At 35.7% G+C, this 26,780-nt stretch overlaps 1 protein-coding gene across 10 annotated transcripts in view; it reads right to left on the bottom strand.

Moving 5' to 3' along the window:
• The window catches only part of NCOA3 (nuclear receptor coactivator 3), a 52,775-nt gene that overhangs the window by 12,056 nt on the left and 13,939 nt on the right, over nt 1-26,780 (bottom strand). For 9 of the 10 annotated variants that reach the window (XR_002466232.3, XR_002466233.3, XM_077786966.1 and 6 more), the window contains exons 3-13: nt 16,336-16,411; nt 11,587-11,694; nt 9,651-9,823; nt 8,065-8,165; nt 6,906-7,080; nt 6,160-6,348; nt 5,845-5,946; nt 4,946-5,086; nt 3,644-3,791; nt 2,362-2,750; nt 1,241-2,121 (exon numbers count right to left, since the gene is read on the bottom strand). Coding sequence is in view for 8 of the 10 variants with exons in the window: in XM_077786966.1 (XP_077643092.1) it covers nt 1,241-2,121; nt 2,362-2,750; nt 3,644-3,791; nt 4,946-5,086; nt 5,845-5,946; nt 6,160-6,348; nt 6,906-7,080; nt 8,065-8,165; nt 9,651-9,823; nt 11,587-11,675 (2,388 nt within the window). In the remaining 2 variants the exon portion in view is untranslated. The remainder of the gene's footprint in view (nt 1-1,240; nt 2,122-2,361; nt 2,751-3,643; nt 3,792-4,945; nt 5,087-5,844; nt 5,947-6,159; nt 6,349-6,905; nt 7,081-8,064; nt 8,166-9,650; nt 9,824-11,586; nt 11,695-16,335; nt 16,412-26,780) is intronic. The other variant, XM_077786967.1, reaches the window with a different exon arrangement.

Here is a 26,780-nt window from a genome sequence, read left to right as displayed (position 1 = left end):
TAAAAGACATGAAAATGAAGCACAGGTTTTCTGGTCAGCTGGAGCCCTTTCTTTAAAAATTTGTCTTTAAATCATATAGAGCTTCAATAGAAAAATAGTTCATATATAGTGCATTGATATCTTCATGAAAGAAGCTTCTCTGAATACCTTAATTACATCTCAGGAGCAAGCACTGAAGGTACATGTTGTGTATTATTACAGAGTTGATTGTGACTTTTCCATAAGTGGTATTCAAACAATTTTATAAGGTGTTTTATTTATAGTAAGCCAGTAGCTAATACAAAAAAAAAAAAAAAAAAAAAAAAAAGTGTTGGGTTTTTTTTTGTTGTTGTTGTTTTGTTTTTTGTTTGTTTGTTTTTTTTTTTTTTAATTTACCCAGTTATTACTGATTTGGGATATTCAAGGTCTAAGAAATCAATATATCTTCAGTAAATTCTGCTATACTGACCAGTACTGTTTACTTTGAAGTTCCAAATCTTAGGACTTAAATTATATACATAATATATACCTTATATGTATATAAAATTTTAAGAATATCTGTTCCTAACAGATGTACCACTGGTTTCAGAATAGTTGTTCCATGGTGCTAGCTTTCTTTATCATGACATTTCTCAGAATTCCAGCTCTAGAATTTATTTAGTTGTATTCATTTATACAAATTATATATACCTTTATATATTTAAGTATGTATTTATTTGAATGCTGAATATACATATATATAGATATATATATTTGGAAAAACTTACTCCCTCATTTAAAGAAAGAAAAAGAGTGCAAAAACCAATGAATAAAGTAAACCAAATCATGGCTATTTCAGGTATTACACATTTTTGTGTATTGTTTATATTTTCAAAACTAAATCATGTTTTACCCTTTACTCTTGTAGTGCCAACTAAGTACAGAAGCAGTTATGGGCCCATTTCCTACTAAGCCATAAAACCAAACATGTGCTAAGATCTAATTCTAAGGAATAATTTTTAAATATTGCCTTAATCGTACCATAACTTCAAAATATTAGTCCAGGACTTCAGGACATCAGATTTGGTTTTATGTATATATGTCCTGTAGTTCTTTTCATTTGTACTTTTTCATTCACAATTAAACTTTTGTTTCACATCATTTGCACAGAATCTTTTTAGGAATGTTTACACATGTACACTGTAGAGTGTTCTATATTTAGTCATTCACTTAATAATAAAATATTGGTTAGCTCATGACATCATTTTACATTATACTGTACCTCCTCTGCTGGCTCCATTTTAATTTTCATCTCCTTTTCTTGACTTGAAGTAGGAATTGTAGAACTTGTGCATTGTCCCATCTTATTATCCACACCTTCTACTTTAGGCTTCAACTCTTTGGAAAACTGTTCCTTAATATCATCTTTATCTAGTAGATATCTTAGTAAAGCATTGTTTTCTTTCTTCTTTGGGCTTAGTTGTTCCTGTTTGACAGTGCCTTCTCCACAGGAGGTTGTGTTACTAGCATCATGATATGTGTCTTTACCAGTAGCTTCAGCTGTGATCTTGGCCACCTCTGCTGGAGAATTACCATTCTGCAACAATTTATGTAAAATCCTGTGCTTTTCTTGCAGGAGTGACCCATGCATGTTTGAGGAGGAAGATACCCCTCCAGATGTTGATGAAGAAACTCCTGAAGGACTGGTAACGCTCATAGAAGATTCTTTACAATTTGAGTCTAAAGGTGAGTTTGATGCTGTAGAATGTCCTCTTTCATCTGAGGAGCACGTAAGCAGCTGAAGGAGTTTTTTATGCCCTTTGCTCTCAGATGGTCCTCTCTGACTTTCAGATGCCTCTAGATTTCCCTCTTTACTATCTTTTTCACTAAGGAGATCTCTGCTGTTTGACTGGCAGATGGAACTTTCCACTTGGTTTTGTTCACAATACAAACCAGAAGGGCTTTTGGAGTCCTGGGTACTTGTTTTAATTTGCTGAGTTATGCTAATGTTTGGGGAATTATCCAGTTTTGGACCCGGTGAGGAAAGTGTTGATAAAAGGGAATTTCCAACACCCTCACTAATGGCTTGCAGAGCACTAAGAGAACTGCTAGAGAAAGTGCTGTTGCTAGTGTTGCTGGCAGATCCCATTGGCGAGTGCATACCTGTATCATGTGACAGAGATCAAATTTATTAGATTATAGTACTGCCTGTATCTACTCTTCCTTTGGATTATGTATGACTGCCACATTGAGTTAATACATATAGTCAGGTATACTACATTTAAGTAACACATATAGGGTCATATAGAACAGTTAAAATGGATGAAAGATGGAATTCAGATAAAAGTGAGAAAAGATAGCTTGAAAAAAAAAAAAAAAGAGCTTATAGCAAAAATAAAATACCTGTAACTGGAGAATACTGGTGTGAACTCATTTTTGGACTGCCTCGATTTCTAGGAGATACCATTAGATTCTGTTGGCTGGAAGTTAAGCCAGGACTGCCATGTGGTGGGCTACTTATATTTAACCCAAAACTGTTACTCTGATAAGCAGAGGACTGCATGCCGGGTCCAGAGTTCACTGGCCCCATATTCCCAGGGCTTCCATATCGAGCGCTGGTGAGCTGAGCCACTGCATTGGGATCTCCCATCCCATAGTTTCTGTTCTGCATTGGCATGGCTTGACCAGGTGACATGTTCATAAGACCATTAACAGAATTTGTGTTTCCAGTCACAGGTGTTCTGATGTTTTGCCCAACAGAACTAGGATTTGGCCGATATCCATTTTGTTCTCTGTAAATTCAACATCAGCCCCAGAAACCCAAAGAAAACAAATTAAAACTTTATTTGGAATCATGTGCTACAAATACATTATTAATTAACTGCTCAAATATTTTTTTCCAAAAAAGAGCAGTGAAAATTCAAGCTTCTACAAAAGCTTCCACTTAAGCCATGACATCTATTTATTCACTACAGAAATGATTGATCCTTTGAACATTTCAAGTTATAAGCACATATAGTATCACTGCCGCAAAAAGCTTTAATCAATGATCAGATTATTAATGAGATTTACTCATTTACTTCATTCTTTCATCCCCTTCCTGAGTCAATGCCTGACACCATTCTACTGTGCACATTAATAGTGTGTGACCCTGAACAAGTTTATTCACTATTTTTTTTCAGCATCTGGAGGCACTCTAATGCCAGAAGGAGACAGATTCCCTCCACAGTTACTTTTCAATTAGTCTTGCAAAGAACAAGTACAGGTCATAGGAAATACTACCTAAGGTACATTTCTGTTATGGATTACGCATCAGACAACATCTGATTTGTTGTCTTTTTAACTGGTGTACAAAAGCACATGACTGAACATTTCTATTTTCAGTGTTCCATCAATGCCACCACAAAAGACTAACATAAACATAGCACAGGCTTTGAGCAGGTATTGAGGGAAAAAAATCTCTTTTGACTGTGACTGTCTTTCTGCCACATAGTTAAAATGTGACTCTGTGAGGTTTACACATTTATTTGTATGCTATGCAGCTCTGTTTCCCAAATTATTCCCCATCTGAGTTTTAATCAGGTAAAATATTTTAGTATGCTATTTTTCTTAGGTTATCTTCAAGGTCAGATGTATTTTTTAAAACTGTGACACTTAAATTATAAATAGATACTACTAAGTTCACCTTTGAAGGAAGTGGGTAGAGATAAATCCATGCCGGTCATTAGTTACAGGATTTCGAAACAGTTTACTCTTTGTTTGTGCTGTCACTATTGTACCATCCGCTAAAGAAAATCGATACAATGGGGTTTCAGCATGACCTTGCGTATAAGCTGTAAAGGAAATACAGAAACATAGTTAATATTTAAAATCCCAAGAACTATTAATATGAACTATAAGGTATTTTTGACACAATACCCTTCATTTACTGAAGATTACCCCCCCCAAAACCCAAAAACCATTAAAAGTAAATAAATAAATAAGACCTACCCAAAACATATCTCAAGAAAAAGCAAGTATTCCACTATTTCTATCAATTGAGGGAAGATAAAAGCAAACACGATTATTTTGATGCTGCAATATTTTGTGCTCACCAGACACAACTGGCAAAGTTCTACATTTGTTAACAGACTTCCAAGGCTAGATTATAGAGTCCATGGCTCTTGCTTGGGGAAGAATTATTAAGTTTGCTTCAATCAAAAAATTGTGGAAATTATTTGTTTCAATTTGAGCTTCATGTCTCTTGTTAATCTAGGATTCATTTGATCAGCTATGTTGAAGAACTTCAATGTAATGGAATATCCATTTCCTGACACTATGAGTTCCTCTTTATTTAACATCTCCTGTGCTTGAATTACATTGTAAATCCTTCAAAAAGACTAGAGTTTGGAATAATTAGAAAACACTATCTTTCTTACTGAAGAGTATGGTTGTACTTCACTTATCTATCAAGGTTATCAAATCAGCATTACAAAATATGTGGCTGGAAATATGCCAGTGTGAAACGCTGAAAATATGCCAATGTGGAACGCTGAAAATATTTTGAGCCCTGTGTCTTGAGAATAAGAAAAAGGCATCAACACAACAGTTACCACTTTCAGAGAGTGGCTCTTTAACACAGGAAAGGGTGAAATAAAATAACATTGAAGTAACATTAACCAAAAATAATAAGATAATGATAATTAAAGATTATATATCTTCATATAAATACAACTGTCTCTGTCATTGCTGTATCTATCTGTAGAAAACAGCTTCCTTGAGGACCCCAGATCATGTATGTGGTATTTTCCATGTTAATTTCCAAAAAACAAACACATTGAAAAAACCAAACAACTTCCAGCATAATTCCTCATTCTCAAGAGGTCATCCTCCTTCAGCTTGTAAATGAATCACAGTAATTAACAAAAACCATGTAAAAAAAGGAACAGAAAAAAACACAGTCCATAGGAGAAGCAATGTGACCCAAACATTGTAAACTGATTTTTACCTTCATGATAGTGGCGTTTATTTGACCATGACTGCCCGTCATTGTGGCATAAGAATCTCTGAATACACCGACGAATTATATCTTCGAAGCCAGGTCTCATGGAAGATCGTAATGAGTTTGTATCAATGTTGACAAGTTTGCCTTAACAGGAAAGAAAATCCACAACTCTTCATGACTATGACAATTCCTTTTGTATAAATATGGTATATTTCCTAAGGCTCCAATATAATCCTTTTAATCACCAAATTCTGAGCATGCAGAAGTTACATTTATGAATTATCTGCCATATAAGGATATGATGCTGCTTGTTAAAGCATCACTATTCAAAGGGAGTTAGGTAACTGAGTAAGAGGAAGTTAATCACCCATAGGCCAATGTCAGAGCTTTAAAAAACTAACTTTAGTCTCTGGTTACAGGCACATAAAGGATGCACACAGAGTAAAATTCTTTAAAATAGTGACCAACTACATCAAACGAACATCATAAACACAAAGCCCTATTTACATTATACAACTCTTTTGATTTAAACAGCATAAGCCACTTTAAACATTAGCTCATGTACTGTATAAAAATATAAACATTCTAAAGAACTTCCAGTTATGACCTAAAATACTTCTTCTGTGTAAAGGAAAGCAGAACAACAACCACTTGAAATGCTAGTTAAATCACAAATAATGCTTTTTACCAACCTGCGAAACAGCAACATAGAGAAGAAAATACCTCCCACAAGTTTTATTACACCTCACTACCAACAATGGTATATTTTAAAAAGCAGTTGGGAATTCTCAGTATGAATTCTGTTAGACACTACATATACGCAATACACATTCCATTTATTTAAAACGAACACATGGACAAAGAAGACTCCTTCATACCTTCCTCCCGGGTATACTTCCTACCTGAAAGATCATGTCTTGTAATAAAGCTCTCTGGATTTGCTGGAAATACCCTTTCTGTAGTTGTGATACGACGTGCCACACAAATCATGCAGGACTGCAAATCTGTATTTAAAAAATAATGTTTCTTCTTTCATCATCTCCTGTTTTACTGTGTTGAAGAATCTAATAAAATAGCTGAAGCATCTTTTGGTGTTACAATGGAAGCACAGACAGTAAGGATTAAAGCTGCTGCGCTCTTGAAAATGGTTTTCTAAACACCAAAGAGCTTTTCTGTGCAGAAGTCTCTATGCACGACAATTCCACAAAAATTCCTACCTTCCCCCTCTTCCATCATAGCTCTTGGCTGTGATAAAGCAAAGCACTGCATAGTTTCATATCTTTGACGTATATCCTGGTAGCCACCTACATCTTCAACGAGGTCATGAGAGCTTTTCACCATCATCCGACAGTTGAACGTATGGCTCTTCTGTCTAGGTGTTTCATTAGTCCAAGAAACTCCATTAACTTAAAAGAACACAGTAAGAATTCATATCGATTTTCAGATACAATCAATTCATAACTGATTCTTCTTAATTTAGATATCCTGTTCCTAGATTACAGATATTGAAGGCTATTTTCAGATGCCTTCTCAATGTACCACCAATACAGCTTGGTATAAAAATAAGTGTACAGAGAACCAAGTAAAAAACACTCTTTCTTTTGCATGACATTTTCAGTCACTTGAAAGGGTGCTGGGAAGTCATTCACATATTTTTTAAAAAAGCAGTTCTTTCAGCCAGCCTTGTGGTATTAGGGAAGGTGTTCCTTTAGTGTCGCTCTTTTAAAGTTATAGGTAAACAAATTGCAAAGGCTAGAGTAAAGTGTGAATTTCCAGCACATTTATTTCTGATGGCATACTATTGTAAAAACACAGTAATATTTATCAAGATTAAAATATTTTTGTAGTAAAATATTCCTTAGATCACTAATCCGTTTTGAAAGGTTATCCTTTACAAGGTATTTTTGTCTTCTCTGATTGTTTTCAAATAGTCTAGTAAGTGTAGTAAATAAACTTTTACTACCTGAAGACTTAGGTAAGTTTTTAAGAAAGTCCTTCCGGTCCTCTTCATGCAAGATACCATACACACTTGTATTAACCAAATCTTCTTGTTTATATTGCAGGTATTGTGTGACATTTTCTGATACAAATACTATGTTCCCATCTCGATTTACAACAAAGAGGAAGCCATCCAATGCCTAAATATTAACATGACAACAGATCATGTAAGACATATTGACTAATTCTCAACATAATTTAATTTTAAAGTTGGGTGGGTGATAAATGTCAATTTATAACATATTCACTTATTTTCAAGGATAGAGATGAAGTTTTAAATTCTTCCTTGAGGAAAAGTGTGTCTGGTAGGGAATTATTTAAATAATAATAATTAATATGTCCATGTGATATTCCATTCAGCTTTCACATTGATAACCAGCCTTCTTGTTTCATTCTTAATTCGTATGAACACTAGATTATGAAATTGTACCATTAATTCAATAGTTAGCAAATTGAAACAAGAAGTTCAGTAGAAACAAGAAGTAAGTAATGAATATGACAGCATTTCCACTATTCCACTACCAAGTGATGAGATAGGAGGATCTAGACAAATACTGTATGTTCTTAATGGAAAGAGAAATTCAATATCTATGTTAATAAACTAAGCTTCAAAAAACACTTTGATGAGCTTGTAAATATCAGATTAGTTTTCTAGGCATAAAGACTATCTGCTATGTACCTTTGTTTACTATTATTCTTGGGTTATTTCACTTGATGGCAACATTCATTTAAAATGCTTCATAATTAAGTAACACAAATGCAGACACACATAACAAACATCTCCTTGCAAAAACTCCTCCATTTAATGTCTATCCTCTAAAAGAAATAAAATATTCCTTGTACAAATAAGTAATGCTTCAGTAGTAATTTGCTAATGACTGCTGGAGTAAATAAAGCATAGGTATATTAGAAAAAGTCAAAGGCTATTCTATGTCCTTCTACAGACAATTTCAGCAAAATTAAGAAAACACGATAGATTTTATTCCTCAACCCTTCAAACATACTTCTGCATGGTACATGCATACTATTTTATTACTACAGGATTGCATACTTTATTTTAATATTTTCACCTGCCGTAAGTATTTGGTTCCATAGGGGTTTACTAGGGCCTAATTTGTACTTGCCTGTAATAAAAGAGGTCCCAATGAATCCTTGTCAATAACTCCTTGACCCGTGGATGATACATCAGCTTTCTGAACATCATCATCATTAGAAACTGCTTTTCCTGAAAGCCAAAAGATACATTTCCATAAAGTGACTTTTCATGTGATAGCCACATTTTAATATTACAAGCCAGATCCTAGGGAGAGCGTAAAACAAAGGCAAAAAGAAGCACTAATGGAGAGGAGGAGTCATATACTGTTGGCTGCTAAGACTAGAAGAAATGTCACGGCCACATAATGCCAAACTCTTTGCTCACAGAAATTGATTTGGCAGTTGAAGCTGACATAATGAACTTGCTTTGTGAACATTTATTGTTATTTTTCAGACACTGTCTGATGAATACCTGTGTTAGCCATTAAACCCACTCATATATACATATCTTTCTTATTTTTTTATTTTGATCAGCTCATTGCCATTGGTCACAGTCTTCAGATGTCATCACCACTGTTCTACAAAAAGTATTTGATTCATGCTAACAGCTGCGTGCCTGTATGTGTATATACGTGTGTGTCTGTGTGTATGTGTGTGCATGCATATAATAAAATCATATTTTAAGAATCAAAATATCCTAAGTTAATTTATTGCAGGGGGAGGTGGAATGGGAATCCACGCCATGCAGCAGAATTATTCTGAACTTTATTTTGTGGTACTTGCTGGCTGGTTAAGCAGACCACAAGAGTACAAAATCTTAACTCTATAATGAAATATTAGAATGCATTCCATGACACTACAAAAAATATCCAAAACAGAAGATGATTTTAAAAAATTGTTTTAGCCCAGGATGTGGCAATTTACCACAACAGGTAAGATATATACCACAGCATGTTCCATTTTTCTAATGCTTTACTGCACAAATGACACATATAAGCATGGGAAGCTAGTCACTGGGAGGTGGAGATGGGGGGCTGAGTGATGTTTAAAAAAATAAATTATATACACCCCTCACTCTACATTTCAAAACATGGGTTTTGCATACACCTGTCAGTTAAAAGAAAGTATTGTGTCTCTTAGGTTTATCCTAGCTGGCAGAATTTAACAAGATACAATGCATTGCTTCTTTCTCCTTTGTTGAGTTGCCTATATTCTGAGTACATTCAATCACACTAAAAAAGCAAATAAAAAAAATGCATAAAAATCACTATCTCTGATTGGAGGCTTGCCCATAAGAAAAGGCTATGTTTCCTTAAAGTGAAAGGCAATGGCACATATTCTTCATACCAGTGAGTATTTGGTATAGTGTACAAGCAGACGGCAGAGTACCATCTCCTTTTTGTTTAACTTGTCTGCGGTACAAAACTGGTAAGACAGGCCATACAAGGTTTTAAAATCCTAATTCCCAATAAAAAGTGATGATAAGTACTTGTTAATTTTTAAATAGAAAATTACTTCAGGCATATTTAAGGCTTGTATCAAGTCAAAGTCCAAAGACCTGCTCAGTTACATGCTATTGTGAAAACCACTACTCAATTTACCAAGTAAGTATTGCTACAACAAAAGAATCACAATGAAATTAAACTATTAATTTTGACTTAGCAGGGAACTGTACCTTGCTCTTTTATTTGTCGAATCTGTCTCACAGTTTCTTTTAAAATAGCACATTTGTCTGGTTTGACATTGAAATTGTCAATGTCACTTAGATTAGCAGATATCAGCTCAGCCAGTTCTTCAATGTATTTGCTTTCCTGCTCACGTCGACGCTTCTCACCACTGCAGACCAGACTAGGAATCAAAAACATTGTTTTGCATACTTATATACCATCCTGTACAAAACCTGTGCTCACTCTGTGAACAGTAATGTACTTCACTTAACACCCACCCATTAAACCTATGCAGTAGCTATTCTTCCAGCAAACATGAATCTGAAGGGCAAATGTGTGTGCTTTGTTACGCTGCTGTTTGGTTTAGAGTTTGTGTTTGTGTTTGGTTTGCATATTTTTAAAGAATTTTAAGTACAAATTGGTATCAAGAGACTAGAAGAAAGCTACTAACAAAAAAAATCCTCCTGTTTTTACTCTATTACTCTACTGTCAGATTTAATGAAAGGAGCAGCTGCTTTTGTTATAAAATTGTAGCACTCATACAGAAAGTATATTTTAATCTTAGAAGTTGCTTTACAGTTGCTTAAAATTTACTAGACAAATGAAACTGAATTTTAGCATGCTATTAATTCCCTTCCGTTTGATTGTACAGAGATGATTATAGAAGGTGATAACTCATAAACTTCTAGGCATGAGAACCTAAATGCCATCTCAACATGCAAGAAAAACAGAATCCTAGACCACGTAATCCTGCTGGAGATAATGTCCCTCCCAAATTCCTTTTCCTACCCAGGTTAATGTGGTGAGTAAAGAGACTGTCTACAGCCTAAATCAACAGGGAGAAATATCAGACACAGTATGGCAAGAATAGGAAAAGAAGGACTTGGGGCAGGGGTAAGAATGGACACATCAACATAAGTGAAAGAGAATAATCATTCTTTGAAATGAAACCAAGTGAAGGAGTTAGGAAAGTATGCATGGACCAACACTGGAGAAAACAAACACATGACAAAGCAGGAGCTTGAAAGATAAAGAAAGCTAATGAAGGGTAACAATCTGAAAAAGAACTCCTGTATGAGAGACACTGTAGAAAGGGAAAGAGAAAATTGAATGGAGGATACTTATAAACAGACACTGGGATACAGTGCAAAGCATTTAAGGCTCTCATACATGATCTGTTATAATGACGAAGGCAATTGGCATGGGGCACTGGAGATGTATATATAAAAGGGACAAATATTAGTACACACAATGCCTGGCAATGAATTTAATACAAGTTAATACTCTATGGGAAGAAGAAACATGAAAGGATAAAAGAGGCTTCATGTGGTGGAGAGCAATGAAGCTTGTGGGGAACAGAAAACTGAGTCCCTCAGACAACAGTATCTGACAGAGTTGGGTGAGGGGCAGGAAGATAACACAGATAACCAAAATTTAAGATGAACTTGAAAGACAAAGAAGTACAAACAAGCCAGCAAAAAGCTCAACTTCTTGCAGTATTCTTTGATAAATGTAACCACCTGAAATGAGGCCTGTCAAATCAATTACCAGATATGAGATGATGCCTTTAAAATTCCTATGAAGCAAGAGGTTTTTCTTCTTTTAGCTTGCAATCACAATTTCAAAAGGGATTCCTTATCTAATGGAAGGTATCCCTGCCCATGACAGGGGAACTAGAACTAGATGATCTTTAAGGTCCATTCCAACTCAATCCATTCTATGATATGTCCACTGTAATAAAATTTCCACAGGAGTCCAATTATAAAGCACAGTTTATCAACTACACCTAATAGTAAAGTTACCTATCTTCACAACAGAAGTTGGCCTAGAGAGTTTTTAAACTAAACAAATTCCTGAGTTAGAACTTACTCTAAATTGCAATGCAAATTTGAAAAGTAGTTTTGAAAACTCATTAAAAACCAGTAAAGTTCTATATAAACGTACCTTGCACCTGGTGTATCACAGGGCAATGTCTTGCGCTTCCTTGACTCACTAGTCAAACTATCTAAGGAGTTTTCTCCTAATCCACTCATCTTGACCTTACATCAGCAGCTAAAAGCAAAGACATAATAACTGTGAATAAAATGCTCAAAATACTAATTCAAAATACAGAGAACTTATCCAGATAAGTAATTTATGTTTATCAGATTTACAAGTGAATTTTCTTGATGAAAACCCATAAACCTTTTTGCTACTGAAAAATGTTTGTTTACATTTCTTTAAAATCTATCCTCTATTTAGCCAAAACGCAAGTTATTAAAGCTTTCTATCACTCTAAGCAAAGGTAAAGGTTAAAAATGCATTTACTTTTTTTTCAGAGATATTTAAAATTTGCACTATTGAACTGGGACCACTGTATAGCTCCAAGTCGTCTAAAAAAAAATTCTCAGTATTTAAATATATATTTAGATAAACTGAAAAGAAAGCAATAAATTAATGTTACACCAATACACAATTGCAGAAACAAGTAATTTTCATCCTGAGGAGTATATCAGGAGCTTACAGGAGTTTCATACTCATCTCTGCATAAAGCCAACAGATTACTATTACCATCTTTACAGGTTACTATAGTTTTCACATCTCTTGCTAAATCTTCTAAAATCCATACAGTTTTCTAAAACTTTGAGGCCAAGGCAAGCAAAGGTTTCAACGTCTTTAATTTCTATTGCTTCTGCAGCAAAGACTGGGCCATAACCCAATAAAATATCAGGGCATTTTGTTGAAGTCTAGTTACATTAAACAAACCTAGCTGGCAGATTAGATATATATGACACTCATCTCCCCTCACTCCTAAGAGAAAAAAAGAAGCACAGACAAGAGAAGAAAGCCGGGTCAGGTCCTGCTATGCCAGGATCGACAACACACTGAAGGAGGAAAAAAAATTAATGGATCTATGCTATGTATCTAGTTGGTGTATTTTAGAACACAACTGCAATGATAAAACTATCTAAAAAATTGATTTTGGTGTTTTTCACTACAGTGAGGCAAAACTGATCTAGCCAGTTAGAAATTTAGCACTATGTTATCCTTTTTACAGAAATTTCCAAATTAAGCATAAATTTCATTTACTTCATTCTAGTTCAGACTGCAGTTCTTTACGCTGTACAGCAGCGGCAATAAATGGTGCTATATATTTAGTTAATAGAATTAGACTTGTCAGTTAGAGAGAACTTTTTGCATAACATAACACCAGCACTAAGAAAACTCTCACAGAAAAAGTTCTTTGTCTCCACAAGCAAAAACTACCATTATGACAATTGTTAAAAGAAACTGGCCTAGGATAACCAAATTCCTACGAGTCAGTGATAACATATATCACAAGGACAAGGAACTGATAGAACTAAATGAAGCTTATGTTAAGGTATCAGAGGCTGGTGGCCAACTGCCTCAAGCTCTGCAGAACAGAATATGAGCACCCTGTTGAACAAGAAGCTAGTGAAACAGAAGTCAGCAGAGTATGCTTGCAGCAAAGACAGCCAACCCTTCAGAAAGGGAACCCAATCAACTAACTGCTTCCAGGACAAGATATATAAGAAAAAACAAAAAGAAAAAGGAAGTGTGTGTATTACTTTTGAGGTTACTAATCTTGACTGACGGAATTTTTGCTTATTGGCTTCTTGGGAGGGGTGGAAATCTGCTGTAGTTTTTTCTAAAGTCTAAACTGAAAGGACAAAGACGCACAAGAACAGATTTGCATGAAGCAGCATGGAGGTTTTTAATTCTACACAGGGAGAATTTAAAAGAAAATTCTTCCTACAGCAGTACAAAATTTTGAAAGCTAGACAGGACAAAGGACTGGATTAGTCTAGCATGTGTAAAAAGCCCAGAAATAAAATGGCAAAATACAACTTCTCTTCACAGCTAATAAAATGTTACAATGCTTAACATAAAATCCTATCATAACCAATCCTTATGCCAATTACAATACATTACAAAAGAAAGGATAACGTTTTTAAAATGACAATAGAATTAAACCAAACAATCAAACATAATCTTCCATTTGAAATAAACAATTACAAAAGATGCCTAACTCTGTACTATGGGCATGAACTGTACAGGTAAGAATTTGGTTTTACATATAAATATTTGACAAAAAACCAGGATGAATAAGACAAACACAGAAGAGAGATGGAAGAGCAAGTCTGAAGACTTTTATCCATTCTTATATTCCTCCAGGGCAAAAAAAAATCCCAAATACAATCCGTAGCTGCCTACCTTACATAAAGTTCAAGAAAAATATACTGTTAGGCCACTAGGTGCCAGTATAGACCTGAACAACTGCAGAGATCGTATTTCCTTCAATTAGCGTAATTCAGCTGAATGACAAACTAATCATCTGAACAAGTAAGCAGTTGGAAAAAAGAGATTATAAAAACAGCTTATGGTCATGCAAAAATCAGTTTATTATCTGAAGCTTATACTCAGCATTACATATGACTCAAGGTCTTACATCTACAGACCTCACAGCTGAGGCTGCTTATTCAGTCATGTTGTAGGTGACTTCCTGCACTTCCAGGACTCTTGCTTCCCTCGCTGTAACTACATTTACAGGCTGAGTATAGTCAGAGCTCAAGGGTTAAGAGCTAACGTGGAAAGAGAAAGGGAGAGCTTAAAATGTAAGTTTTAAGACTAACTCAAGAAGGATGTGGACAAAGCAATCATGTCTGAAGCCAAGCATAAATTCTATTTGAGAGAAGAAAGCATTCTAAACACATTAAGCAGTTGAAAATTTGAGTTAGGATAGACATTTCACTATAAGGTAATTTTGAAGGCTACATGGTTGTTTTAAATTATTCTATTAATTTCTGGTTCAACATCTACTTGTACTGAGAGATAACTCACAGTGTAATTAAATAGAAAACCAAAAATTACTACATTTTGTCTCAGGAACATGCTAAATAGCCTTGGACAAGGAAGGAAAAATCAGTGATTTGCATAGGCTGTTTCCCTACTCTTACACCCAAGTAGCTGGTGGTAGCTTATTCAGGCCTGAAGCTGCAGAGTTGCTGCACGTGCATTTTCCTTTCGCTAAGAATATAATTACAAGCTGTGCAGGCAGGTCATGCCTAGAACAACTCTGTAACTGTTTAGCTAAGGAAATTACAGAAGCTGCTTCCCAATACAGGTGGATTTACAGTACAAATTGTTAACAGTCAAACTAATTTCCCAGCTAAAGGAAGTATTTGCAAAAGAAGCAATTTCTTTCATTATTAACTCCTCAGTGAGTTAATAATGAAAGAAACCACCAGTTTTAAAAGTACCAGGTGTTATACTTCTTCATTGAAGATGAACCTGCAATATCTAATGGGACAAAAAGGGTCCTTTTCCAAAAGGAAGTCTGTTTTGGGGGTTTGAGGAGTTTTCCTGAAGTTAATTATTTCAAAAGACAGCTCTGAAACACAGGTTTCAAGAGCTGAAACTTCTATGCATTTTTACTACTAAAAGAAAAAAAAAAAATTAACACAGGCATCTTTGTAAACTTACTTTCTGAGCTAAGAGACAACAACATTATTTCTGGCTTATGAACCACTAATGCTGGCTAGAAAGGCTTCTCTGCTAGTGATACTACACAATATTATCTACATAGATGAAGCATTTTTTAAAAGAAAATAATTAGAGTCAAATTCTTTCTGTTATTTGCACAATTAAAACAAATCTAAAAGCTAGCTGAAATTTGACTGAATAGCTCAATTACAACATAAAATTGGGCAAATGCAAGAAATTCTATTACATTTGAGATCAGTATAAATTATCCAAAACAAAGTCTTCAAAGCAAAGTACTGTTTAATTTCATTGATTGTAGCAATAATAAACCACTATATAGTTATGCGCCTAATCCCACCAGTGGAGTGGAAAAGAAGGCAACAATATTTGGAGAAAAAGTTCCAAACTTTCATGATTATTTGCAACATCTTTACATGTATAATCTTAAATTTCCCAACATTCTTCTCAATTCAGGAAAACAGAAAATAACAAAGATCTTCTTGCTCAGCAGTAACTGGTGAAAAAGGAGCTCATGCCTACACCCTTTGCAATGTACCATACACTTTTCATACATCAGGTCTATTCACTTCTCAGTGAAAAGCATAGATGAATTAAAAAATGTACTGGGTTTTGCACATGGCAGATAAAATAAGTTTCAGTAATTACTAATCCATCCATATGCAACATCATATGTATGACCTTCCAAACAAAACCATATATTTTAAAGAAATCATGAGCGTTTATGAGTAGCAGTATTTTGACAGGGTAAAATCCATTGTCTTCTAAAATTCTGCCCTGGAATAACAAGAAAACAATGCACATGCCAACAATACAGTATGTTTGCAATGAGGAAAGTTCTTTAGGCCATTTTCTACAGAACATCCAAGCCAAAATGACATTGAAATTACTAAGCACAGTAAGCAGAAAGTTTTCAGTTTGATACAACTATTTCTTCTCTCATCTTATTCAACTCATCCCGACAGAATCTAGAAAACTACTGACTTAATATCCCTTAGATTGCTCTCTGCTACCTTGTCTTTCAATGTATTTATTGAATGTATTCAATGTATGGTTTTTAGTTTGAGTTGGGTTTTTTTCTTCTTTCTTCCCTCCCATCCCTTTCTTTTTTTTAAGTACATGCTTCTCATATACTAAACTGCAGCCTTAAAAATGTTCAGGTATATAAAGTTCAAATATGAGATCACTTACTAGTCCTTAGCAAACATTCAAGCACTGAATATTTTTCAGAGGACCTTCAGAATCAGAATTCATTTTAAGTCATACCCTGGAAAACAAAAATAATATATAATATGTAACTTTAAGTAACTGTAATCTCTGCTATACGTTGAACAGTTGATCATTCAACTCTGTTGTCCCTACAATAAACCCACATGCTCTTCTAAATATAGAGGCATTAGCAAACTGCTTAACATCTTAAATTTAAAAAATATTTTATTTTAACACTGTGGTCTGTTCCACTTCACATGAATTAGTTTATGTTATTAGGGTGCTTATATCAAAGCACAGCCATTCACTATGTGCTTGGCATTTGGGGCCGTGCAGTCAGCTTCCCCATCATATCTCACATCAGTACAACTTTTAACACATGAGCATACAATTTCCTGTCTAAAGCCTGCTCAACCAAAACCCAAGAGTGCTCAAACCAAAACATGTCAACACGTCAACGAGTTCAACATACTGACCTTTCACTGATTTATCCACTCTCAGGATGAGCTACAATGATAATCAATTCACACCATGCAGAAACTTAGTATCCAACACAATCTGGCTACCAAATCTAAGTTTCCATATGGTAGGTTTTTGGATCAAATTTTTAAAACACAAAGAAAGATCATTACATTACAGTCTGGATGAGATGGCTAAGTGACTAGTCATACTGTTACCTGCAGCACAGACAACAACAATATGACAGATACCTAAAGACAGAACACACCACACTGTGTTCAGGTTGAAAATATACCTATATATAATGTGCCAGAGGGTAAAAACAATGGCTACTTTTTTTAAAATAAGACATAAAAAGGGTAGCACTTGCAATCTTCCTTAAATGTTTCATAGATAATTACTGTGCCTTTTAAAAAAAGAACACAAATACAACACACTTTAAATTAGAGTGCGTAAGACCAACATACTTTTAAACCTCTGAGGAAGGAGCAAATGCAGCAGAAAAAAACACCACTGAACCTTTACTACAGCTTTGTGAATCTGAAAGAGCAATGTAACAAACCACTGAAACAGACACTTCTGTACACTGAGTAAATAAAGAGCTTTTCGTGTAACTAGTTTATACTAAAAAGTCTTTCATTACCTTTTAAGATGAAAGCACCTATACTTATATTATGAAGCAAACAGGAAATTATATTAGTTGTATTGATACACCACTGTGCTTATCCAGCACTTCCCCCATCAGTACAATAACTAATAAAATACTATTCCAAAACATAGGTATTCGATCATTCTCTACTCTTTCTCCCTCCCACATTCTTCCCACAGACAAAAATGTGATTTACTAGGTAATAAGTGATTCAGAGACTTCACTGAATCAGGACTTTCAGTTAAAAAAAAAAAGTGCCATCTATAATGTCAGTGAAACACACCTTATTGCAACATGTTAAATAGTCTCAATTTCATGCACATTCATTTTATATTATGCATTCTATCTTAGGGAGACTGATTTTTCAGACCTAGCCAGGTTTCATTTACCAATTCCCCTGCAATGCTTACGTTTAGTACACCTGGGCTATTTCTAAGACATGACAATTCAGTTGAACCTTTTTCACTTTGCATGTATTAATATGACAGGACACTTTTAGTTAAGAGATGGTCAGAGGTGGAAGATGCTTGGAGTTCATCTGCTGTTCCTCTGATAAATAATGCATGTGATCTATTTTTGGAATGTCATTACTTGTTAATTTGTTTCCTATGCATCCTGGTTTGCCAGTCAGAGCAACAGATAATGGACCATGTTAACAGCAAACAAAATATATGACACAGAAAAGCAGGGCCCCCAGTGAAATTGAAATTAAAACACATAGAATTAAAAGTCTCAATTTAAAATTAGTTATTCTTAATAATCCTAGTTGTTTTAACAGCACAGGTGAACACACCTGCCTTTAATCTTCAGGATAGCATAAATACAGCTTTAAAACTCAACTGCACACTTACATTTCATACTAAAACTGCACACTCCTTTGGTGATATTTTTTAAGTCGGCCATCTTCTGCCATATTTTGCCATAGATTTCCAGTATATAGAAATACCGACAGCTAAATCCTCCATTCACTTGAGTAGAATAATTTAAAAATAATTTGTGACCTAAATTTCATTTTATATAGCCAATGCCAATTTGCCTGAGGAAGGAATCAAAGGAGGAATGGTCATTAGAGTTTCATGTGATAAAAGAACCCAGGAAAGTGTACACATCTGTGACATCTCAATATAAACAGAGATAATAGAAGCCTTATACCACTATAATGGAGGGTGTGGGGGAGGAAGGCTCGCAAGCCTTTTTTTTGTTTGTAACATGAAGATATGAATAATTTTGTAAAATGCAGTTAGGAAGACTCATGTGGCATAACTGAATTAGTCTGTTTCTTGCTGGATCTCTCTACTGAATTCAATTTTTAGATGAATCAGGCATCAGTCATGAAACAAACTCAGTCACAGAAACAGGAAAGGAAAACATGAATAGACTTTCCCTCATTAAACAGACATACACTGCATGAGACATATATTCTAACACTTCTAGCACATTACAACATGGTATTTGTTTCTTCATTACAACACATCATTTGTAGCTCCAGTTCAAACTATTTAAACCAGGTATCTCATCAAACAGGTTTAACAGGGAAAGAAAAAGGAAACGGAAAGCAGCAAATTAATCAGTTACTACTTGTGCACATAAATCAAAGAAATTGTGAAAGATGTTAAAATTGTCCTATGAGGTTAGTTGTGTTTAACAACTAGAAGCAGTGTGGAATATTAATCTACACATTTCTAGACATATGTGAGGACATCACCACACATCCCCAGCCCTCAAGACAGAAAAGTGATTAACTGGCCCTCTTATGACTGTATCGTAATAACAACAGAGAGACAGAGAGAGAGATGGAGAGAGAGAGAAATGATGCTGCCTCTCAAGTGAATCCTGGATAATAGCTGTTATACCTACATAGCTTTTGAGGCAAAAACATCAAAAACTACCTACACAGCTCTATGACAAAGTTAAAGGGGATGACACAGGGAAAAAGTTAGCATTTAAGAAGTGGAAAGCTTGTTTACATGGGAAGAACTGAAAATTAATTGAAACAGGAAGTACAGGGCTAAAAAAAGAGAAGACTGCACCTTGCACCGAACTACAGCTGATTATAAAAAGATACTTAAGTAGCACATCAGAAACAGGAAGCCAGCAAGGGAGACAGTGGACAAAGGCATAAATTGGGCACTTAAAGAGAATAAAGCTGTAGCTCTGGAAATTTCTTCATGTTGGCCTTCACCTTTGTCAATTCAAGACAACACAGAAAATGCACTGAATCCATACTGCCCCTTAAGAGTGTTCGAGATTAACTAAGGTTTAAAACCCTGCTGGCTCCTAATGGGAGCAAAGAAATCCCATCTTTAACCTTGAATTTTTAACAAAGTGGTCCAGCAAACTCTGAATTCCAGACTGGAATGTCATTATGTCATATGAAGTGTCTTCAAGTTTGAAAGGTTCAGTATGAATGCTAGTAAATGTTAGCACAACATTTTTATTAAGCATATTAGTAAGCAGGAAAAAAAAATGTATCTTTAACCATTGATCAGTAGTTAAAATTATGATGATCACAATCATATTCATCCATTCTAGTTTTAAGCCCCCTTCAGTCTTGAGTTACTTGGCAGCCAACATTTGTGATCTGTTCACCTCAACAGCAAGTTACTGAAGCAACAGGAAACTCTGAGTCTAAAAACAGACCAGCAAGCTATGTGGACTGACAGAAAATTTGAAAAACATGAAAGTAACAATCTCTTCCAGACATTTTTCTCTTCAAGAGGACTATTAGACAAGAATAATTACATTCAGCATTTTTAACATTCCAAAAGAATCACATAATTCTTTATGACATCTAAAGCAAGGAGGACAAGTTTTTTTTATTATTCGGCCAAAGAACATAAACTGTTTAACCACAATACCAAAACAGCTTCCAGAAAAATTGGTCATCCCTGGAAAGAAAATGTATCTTCTCTCTGACATGTGTTTCCCTTTACCAAAAGAAAAGCTTTAGCATTTTTTCTACTAAGGAACTGCATTTTAGCTGTATTTAATTTTATGCTTTCTAGAAAATGTATGCTTCTGAGAGTATATTGTATATTTAGTATAATATTCCCATGTTATGAAAGTCTGGTCTGAAGTCCACTAGAACATTTAATAGTAAAAAAATATTTTTAATTTTAAACATTACTCTTACGTTTTTACATTATACTGTTAGTTTATAAAATGCTTATATTGTGATTAAGTTTAATAAATGAAAATCATTATGTGTGTATTCTCATCTTAGTAAGAGTTAACACCTCTAGAACAAAATGTTCAAAGCTACAAGACATGCCGAACATGTGTACACATGTTAAGCCCTGAAAGCTGCTTAAAAATGCAAGATTGAGTAAAGTTCACGTGAACATTTGTATACATGTAGAGCTTTGAAAGCTGCTTAAAAATGTAAGAATAAGTAAACTTCATGTTAGCCTTGATAAATATCAGCTGTCAGGCATTGCCAACCAATACATCCTCTGCAAGCAATGTTGACACAGGACCCTGGAGTACAGCATTGCATACATGATAGAGAACCAGTGTGAAAAACAAAGAGACAGAACTGCATTTGGTACTTTAACAGAAGAGTGGGGCAAAAACAGGGAATGACAGCTTTTGAAATAACAAATCACCTAATTAATATTCTATACAAGAAGCTGAAAAATATAAAAAAAAGCATAATTAAAGTTATCAGCATATTGAATATGCACTATTTAAATGTATTAATTCAAAATTCCTGCAGTCAGAAATGACAGTTTCTTAAGAACAACACTGAGGACAATTAAACAGTAGGTTGTGACCACCGAACTTGTAATTCCCCTTCCTCCTCCATTCACGTAGCCAGGATAACTGTTTTGCTCCCTCTATTTATGATTGAATACACAGTGAATAAAAAGCAATATAATTTTTTCCCCATAAGGCATTAGAAATTCTTTCCTCAGATAAAATAAAGTTTTTGCAATTGTCCATGCTCAGTATGCAGGGCCTTCTTCCCCTCTAGGACAGAGAAAACTTAGCACTAGAAAAAAATTTAGATAAGCATCACTTACTTTCCAATTCTCTATCACGTCACAGCTCTGACGTTTATTAAAGAATGTCTGCAGGTATCTGGTATATGGCTAGAAATGGAAATATATTTTAGTAGTAATATCCAAAATGAAAAATACTTGTCCTGTATTTTCACAGCATCATCACCAAAAGACTACTATAGCATGTGGAGGCAACAAGACAGAAGACATACTGGTTTTGCTAGCATATACTTTTTGCTCTGAATTTATTTGTATTTAATTTCTCTGGACATTCCCTATTTGTACCTTGAGAACAAAAACTGCCTACTTTAAGGACCAGAGCATTAGTACTGCAAGTGCCATTAGACGGTGCTTTTCATTTACTTATCTTGAAGAAAACCATGCCTTTCCAGCTGATTTTCATCTTATTGGAGAGAGTGAAAAGTGGGCATTGTGCCATGATATATCATGAGGAATTTTTGATACCACAAACTGTAAAGTTGACTCCTTCTCTTGTCTAAGTCTTTAGCAGACTATTGCAAGGACAACTACATACCACAAAAGAACATATGCAACAGTTATGGACCACTTCAGCCAATTCTTTTTTGTTTTCTTGTATCTGTTCAGGAATATTGTCTCTCTACTATTTATAGTTCATATACACTCACACACTCAATAAACTTCAAAAGGAAAGTTTAGAGTAATCAGTTTAAAACTGTACTGGAAACAAAGCATACTCTTCTAAAAAGACAGCAGAATAAATATCCTGGTCTGCTACTTCAGCAGAGATCAGTAAGCAAAGCTACTGTTTACTGTCCCTGTGGCCAGAGAGATTAAAAAGCCTGTGCCTCTAACAGAAGCTAGGAATAACCTGATTATCAGGGCACATCAACCCACCCTAGCCCACAAACATTTACATAGATAATGCAACCTACATATTTATAAATGCATAAAGTCCTTTCAGTTATAGCAGCCAATCCTCTATTTTATCACATTTTTCAAGGAAGTGCAGGTGAAACATAACTTGCAGCACAAGGTCTGCTTCACTAAGATCACACCACTTTTCTATCAGAACACTTTTCTTTCTACAAACTGGTTTGTACATTAAAGGAGAAATACTGATTCCTGAAAAACAAGACTGTATGTATGTACATGTGTCCTCAAAAGAATTCACATGTCTACAGCTTAACATTTGTGTCAATTCACGTTGCATCCTGATGGTATCACAAGAGAACTCAGAAAAATTATTATACTAGCAGAGGAGGTACAAAAATGAATAGATTGATTTTTTTTTATGTCTTTCAGTAAGTTGTTGCTATAAACATGCTCTCCAAAAAAGGATTTAAAATCCAGAAACCCAAGCCATTATCACTGCAGAAGACCAAGTGTTCACTCATCACTTGAAAAGCTGCAACAACCTATTGAGGAAGAAGCCAAGAAAAAGCCACTTATTGCATCCCACAATTAAGCCATCACACTGCAGGTAGTAAGTTTCACCACCAACTAAAACGGATATAAAAGCAGAATAGACAGATTAAATGGTAATGTTTTAAAACCAACTAGGTCCAACTAGTACAGGTCTACTATTTTTCAGCATCATTTATGTCAGCATGACAATGAAGAGCTGATCTAGGGGGAACTGCCAAGCCTTAATAAACCAGCAGAATTTTGAAGCATGCAATAGTAGTTCTGATGAGCTTTGGAACATATAATAGTTTTCCAAACTGAGCGGCTATGCTCTAGAATCTCCTCTAAATCACCTTTCCATCTTTTTGCTTAGAAGAAAGCAGACAGAAATCTGCTTTCTAGACAGAAAGCTGCTTACTCTAGATAGAGAAAAAATCGCTGAAAATACCATGGCAGGAACTTCACTTTAAATTCCTCATTCCCTTTGTAGAAACCTTGGTGGGGGATAAAATTCTAATAGGGCAGCTCCAAAGCAGCTGGCAAGACCCCGTTTTGGAATATGAGGAGATTAAATAAACATCAAGATCTACTCTGAATAAACACGCAGAATGAAGTGGTATAGAACACCAACACGTATTTTCAGTTGAGACTGCTGATTTAATGCTTTTTAGTTACAAAATGTCATCACAGTATCGAAAATGTAACACTGCTATAATTTGTCTGATTTGGCAAAGCTACAAAGAGAAAGGTGAATTTTCTCGGCCACAGATACTTCGGATTTGTGATAAAATCTGCAGAGTATAAAAATTACACACATGTTAGTTAGGTCCACAATTTGCTGGAGTCACACCCTAAATAAAAATTCCTAACATTGGCTACTCTGGGTCTCCAACACTTTGCAATTTGGCAGCAAAAGTTCAGCTAACACTTCTTATCTCTCAGACTGAGGTGTTGGAGGTTTTCTTGTTTAAGGAAGATACAGAATAGAAAACGAGTCGGGTAAATATGTATTAATTCACAGACGTATGAACTAAGTTGTAATACTGAGACATTCCAACGTAGGATTTCAGCAGGGAGACACCATTTCAATCTTTTTTAAAAACTCAACACGTTTATTAAGCTCGCTGAAACCAGCCTACTGGGTGATTCATCCGCCTCCCTTCCCAACTTTCTAATTAGCCCTGATCGTCAGCATCAATTTGCAGGTTGCTTTTAGCTGGGTTGTTTTTTCTTCAACGATACAGAAACATGCTGGAAACTGGGGCGGGGGGAAATCTACTTGTGTAGTAATAGGACTTTCAGAAGATAGAGAAGATAGCTGGTACTAGCTTTTAAGGCAAATTCCAGCTTCGACGTTAGCGGCACACAAACTACTCGCTTGTTCTCATCCTCCTCCTCCCTTCGGGGAGGCTGCATGCAGCACAGCATGATCACAGAGAAAAAAAACAGGAAAAGGAGGGGAGCAGTTCGGGGAGGGGGGGGGTGGAAAGAAGTCCTCTGCTCTTGGCAAGGGGAAGGCGTTCCACGAGAACTGCTACAGGGTCAAAAGTTTACCGTGGTTTCAATTTCACCTTTTTGCAACCAATGAGCGTGTGTCGGGTCCAGACAGAACCGCGGGCGGCAGCGGCCCTTAACTCCTTGCGGCCCGGCGCGCCCACGCCAGGAAGCGGACAGTACGGGACAAGCGTCTCTCCTCCTCTCGAACGAGCAGCAGAACGCCCAGCAGCCTCCTCCGGACTGAGACTTGCTTTCAGCATGGAAATAAAAGGAGAAAAGGGAGTCGTCGGAAGAAGTATGACAGCGAGTCAGAGGTTGAGACCTGCAGAAGTAGGGCCCCTTTCCCCCGCTTTAGCTGAAAACCATGGCAGTAAGCAAAGGGCTAGAACGGATACTAGGCATTATCAAAGCATCATTAACTCTGGAGGCGCTACAGCTACGAGCCGACTATTTGTGCTGGCAAACAGGAACAACCTTGAGAAAGGAGAGGGAGAGAGCATCAACACAAAACTGTCAGAAAATATTCTGAATGCTCAGTCCAGAGCTGCAGTAATTTACTTTTCTTCACATCAAACACGGAATCCACGGTACTGTGGCACAAGGCTGGGCAGCCCAAGAAGTACTACTGCCCAGTCCTCGCAGTACCAGTAATAATATCATGCTTCTAGATGTTGACTACGAAACAGGACATCATCTACTCCACGAAGGATTGACATTGAAGTCATGGCTCTTGGCTACAAAACTCTTCAGGTCTTCAAAATCTCACAAAGGAAAATAAACAAAAGCAAAGGAAAACAAAAATCTACAAAAAAAAAAAAAAAAAAAAAAGCTCCAGACATGAGATTTGTAATAAAATGTCTCGATTTAGCACTGAAAAAGAAAGATGCATCTTCACTAATGTTATTATAGAACTAGAGCACAAACATAGAACAGGCTTCTTGTTCCACTGTACCATCACTAACAAAGCAGTTTTCACCCCAGGAACTACAGACCCGGGTGAATCAGTCCATGGAGGGGTACCCCAAAATCTGTGCTGCCACCAGATTTTTCTCTCAGAGATTGGTGAAAATGTCAATGACAGCAAATCTGAATGACAAGATCTATGATTGTGTTTTGGCATTTGAACTCGAAAAAAATCAATGTCCAGCTACACTTAAGCAAGGAGAGCATCCGATTTATCACCCATTTATTGGTCTTGCAAGGAAAGAGGACTAAAGCTCCTGTGAAAATGTTCAGTTCAGTGCAGCAACAGACACTATAATACAAGACAAGATGAAGGGAAGTATGCAAAGCATGTAGTTCAGGCAAATTCTTTAGCATCCTAACCTAAAAGTGTAATTCAACAAAGCAGAAATGGGTAAGCTCGCTTAGAGATTTTAGCAGCTCTGATTTGATATCAAGTAGAATGGCAAGTCATCACATATATTTGCAGAGTAAAACACATGGAACTAACCATTCCAAAGCAGGAGGCAGTCAAATTGGGAAACATTTGGAGGCATGTATTTTGGTATAGTCTGGTCTCCAACACAGTGCAGAAAGGTTGACAAGAATCTGAATATACTGTGAAGGGGTAAAATGAGTAAATATGCCACTGACATATAGAAAAGGTTTATGGTAAGAATGCTGGTGAAAATACAACTCAGTTTTCCAAACCCTGAAACCAAGGCAGACCGTTCAAGATAATGCACATGACAATCTAAGGCAGAAAAAACCATTAGTCAGTTGGCAGCTATTACTAATTTTCCATCAACATGCAAAGTCAGTAAATTATCTTACGCAGAATGTAAAAGGCTTTCAGTGCACTTTGTAATGGTGAAAGATACTCTGGTCTCAGACAGGTCAAGAAAATGGATAAAGACTCTTGCAAAACAGCTATGCCAGCTGAAAACATTTCCCATCAAACTTAGGTAAATCATACCTTTGCAAATCATACTTCTGTGATTCAAATCACAAATTAGTTTTAGGCAGTAAGATAATCGTGCACAACCTCTTAAAACCTGCTTCAGGTATAGTCAACCACTCCAGAACAGCCAAAGAAAACCAATTTCCAGCTGGTGGGCAAGGTCAAACAGATTCCTTTCTTAATCTATGTAAATAGGCAGAGCAGTAGCTTAATGCAGATACTATAAGGTTGAGTATAATGCCTTGAGAGATGCTAATAAAAGACACAGGAAGTGACTAAAACACATAAAGTCAGAAAGTTGAAGACAGTAAGATCTTAGCTGATTGAGTTCATGCTCTACTACCAAGCTTTCCTACTGTAGCTCAAAAATGCCAAGACACCACAGAAAATGCTATCAAATAATGCTGTATTTGCACAGCTTAGCTAGATCAGGACACAGTTTTGCCAATATCAATTTAAGACTTAGTTACTTTTATAAAAACCTCTCAATACATTTCTCTCAGTAAAAAGTGCAGTTTGGTTTTGTTGTTTT

This window comes from Lonchura striata, chromosome 17, assembly GCF_046129695.1.
Source record: "Lonchura striata isolate bLonStr1 chromosome 17, bLonStr1.mat, whole genome shotgun sequence".
NCBI classification, from domain to species: Eukaryota; Metazoa; Chordata; class Aves; order Passeriformes; family Estrildidae; genus Lonchura; species Lonchura striata.
Note: the sequence above shows the minus strand (reverse complement) of the source record. Positions and strands in the feature narration are given on the sequence as shown.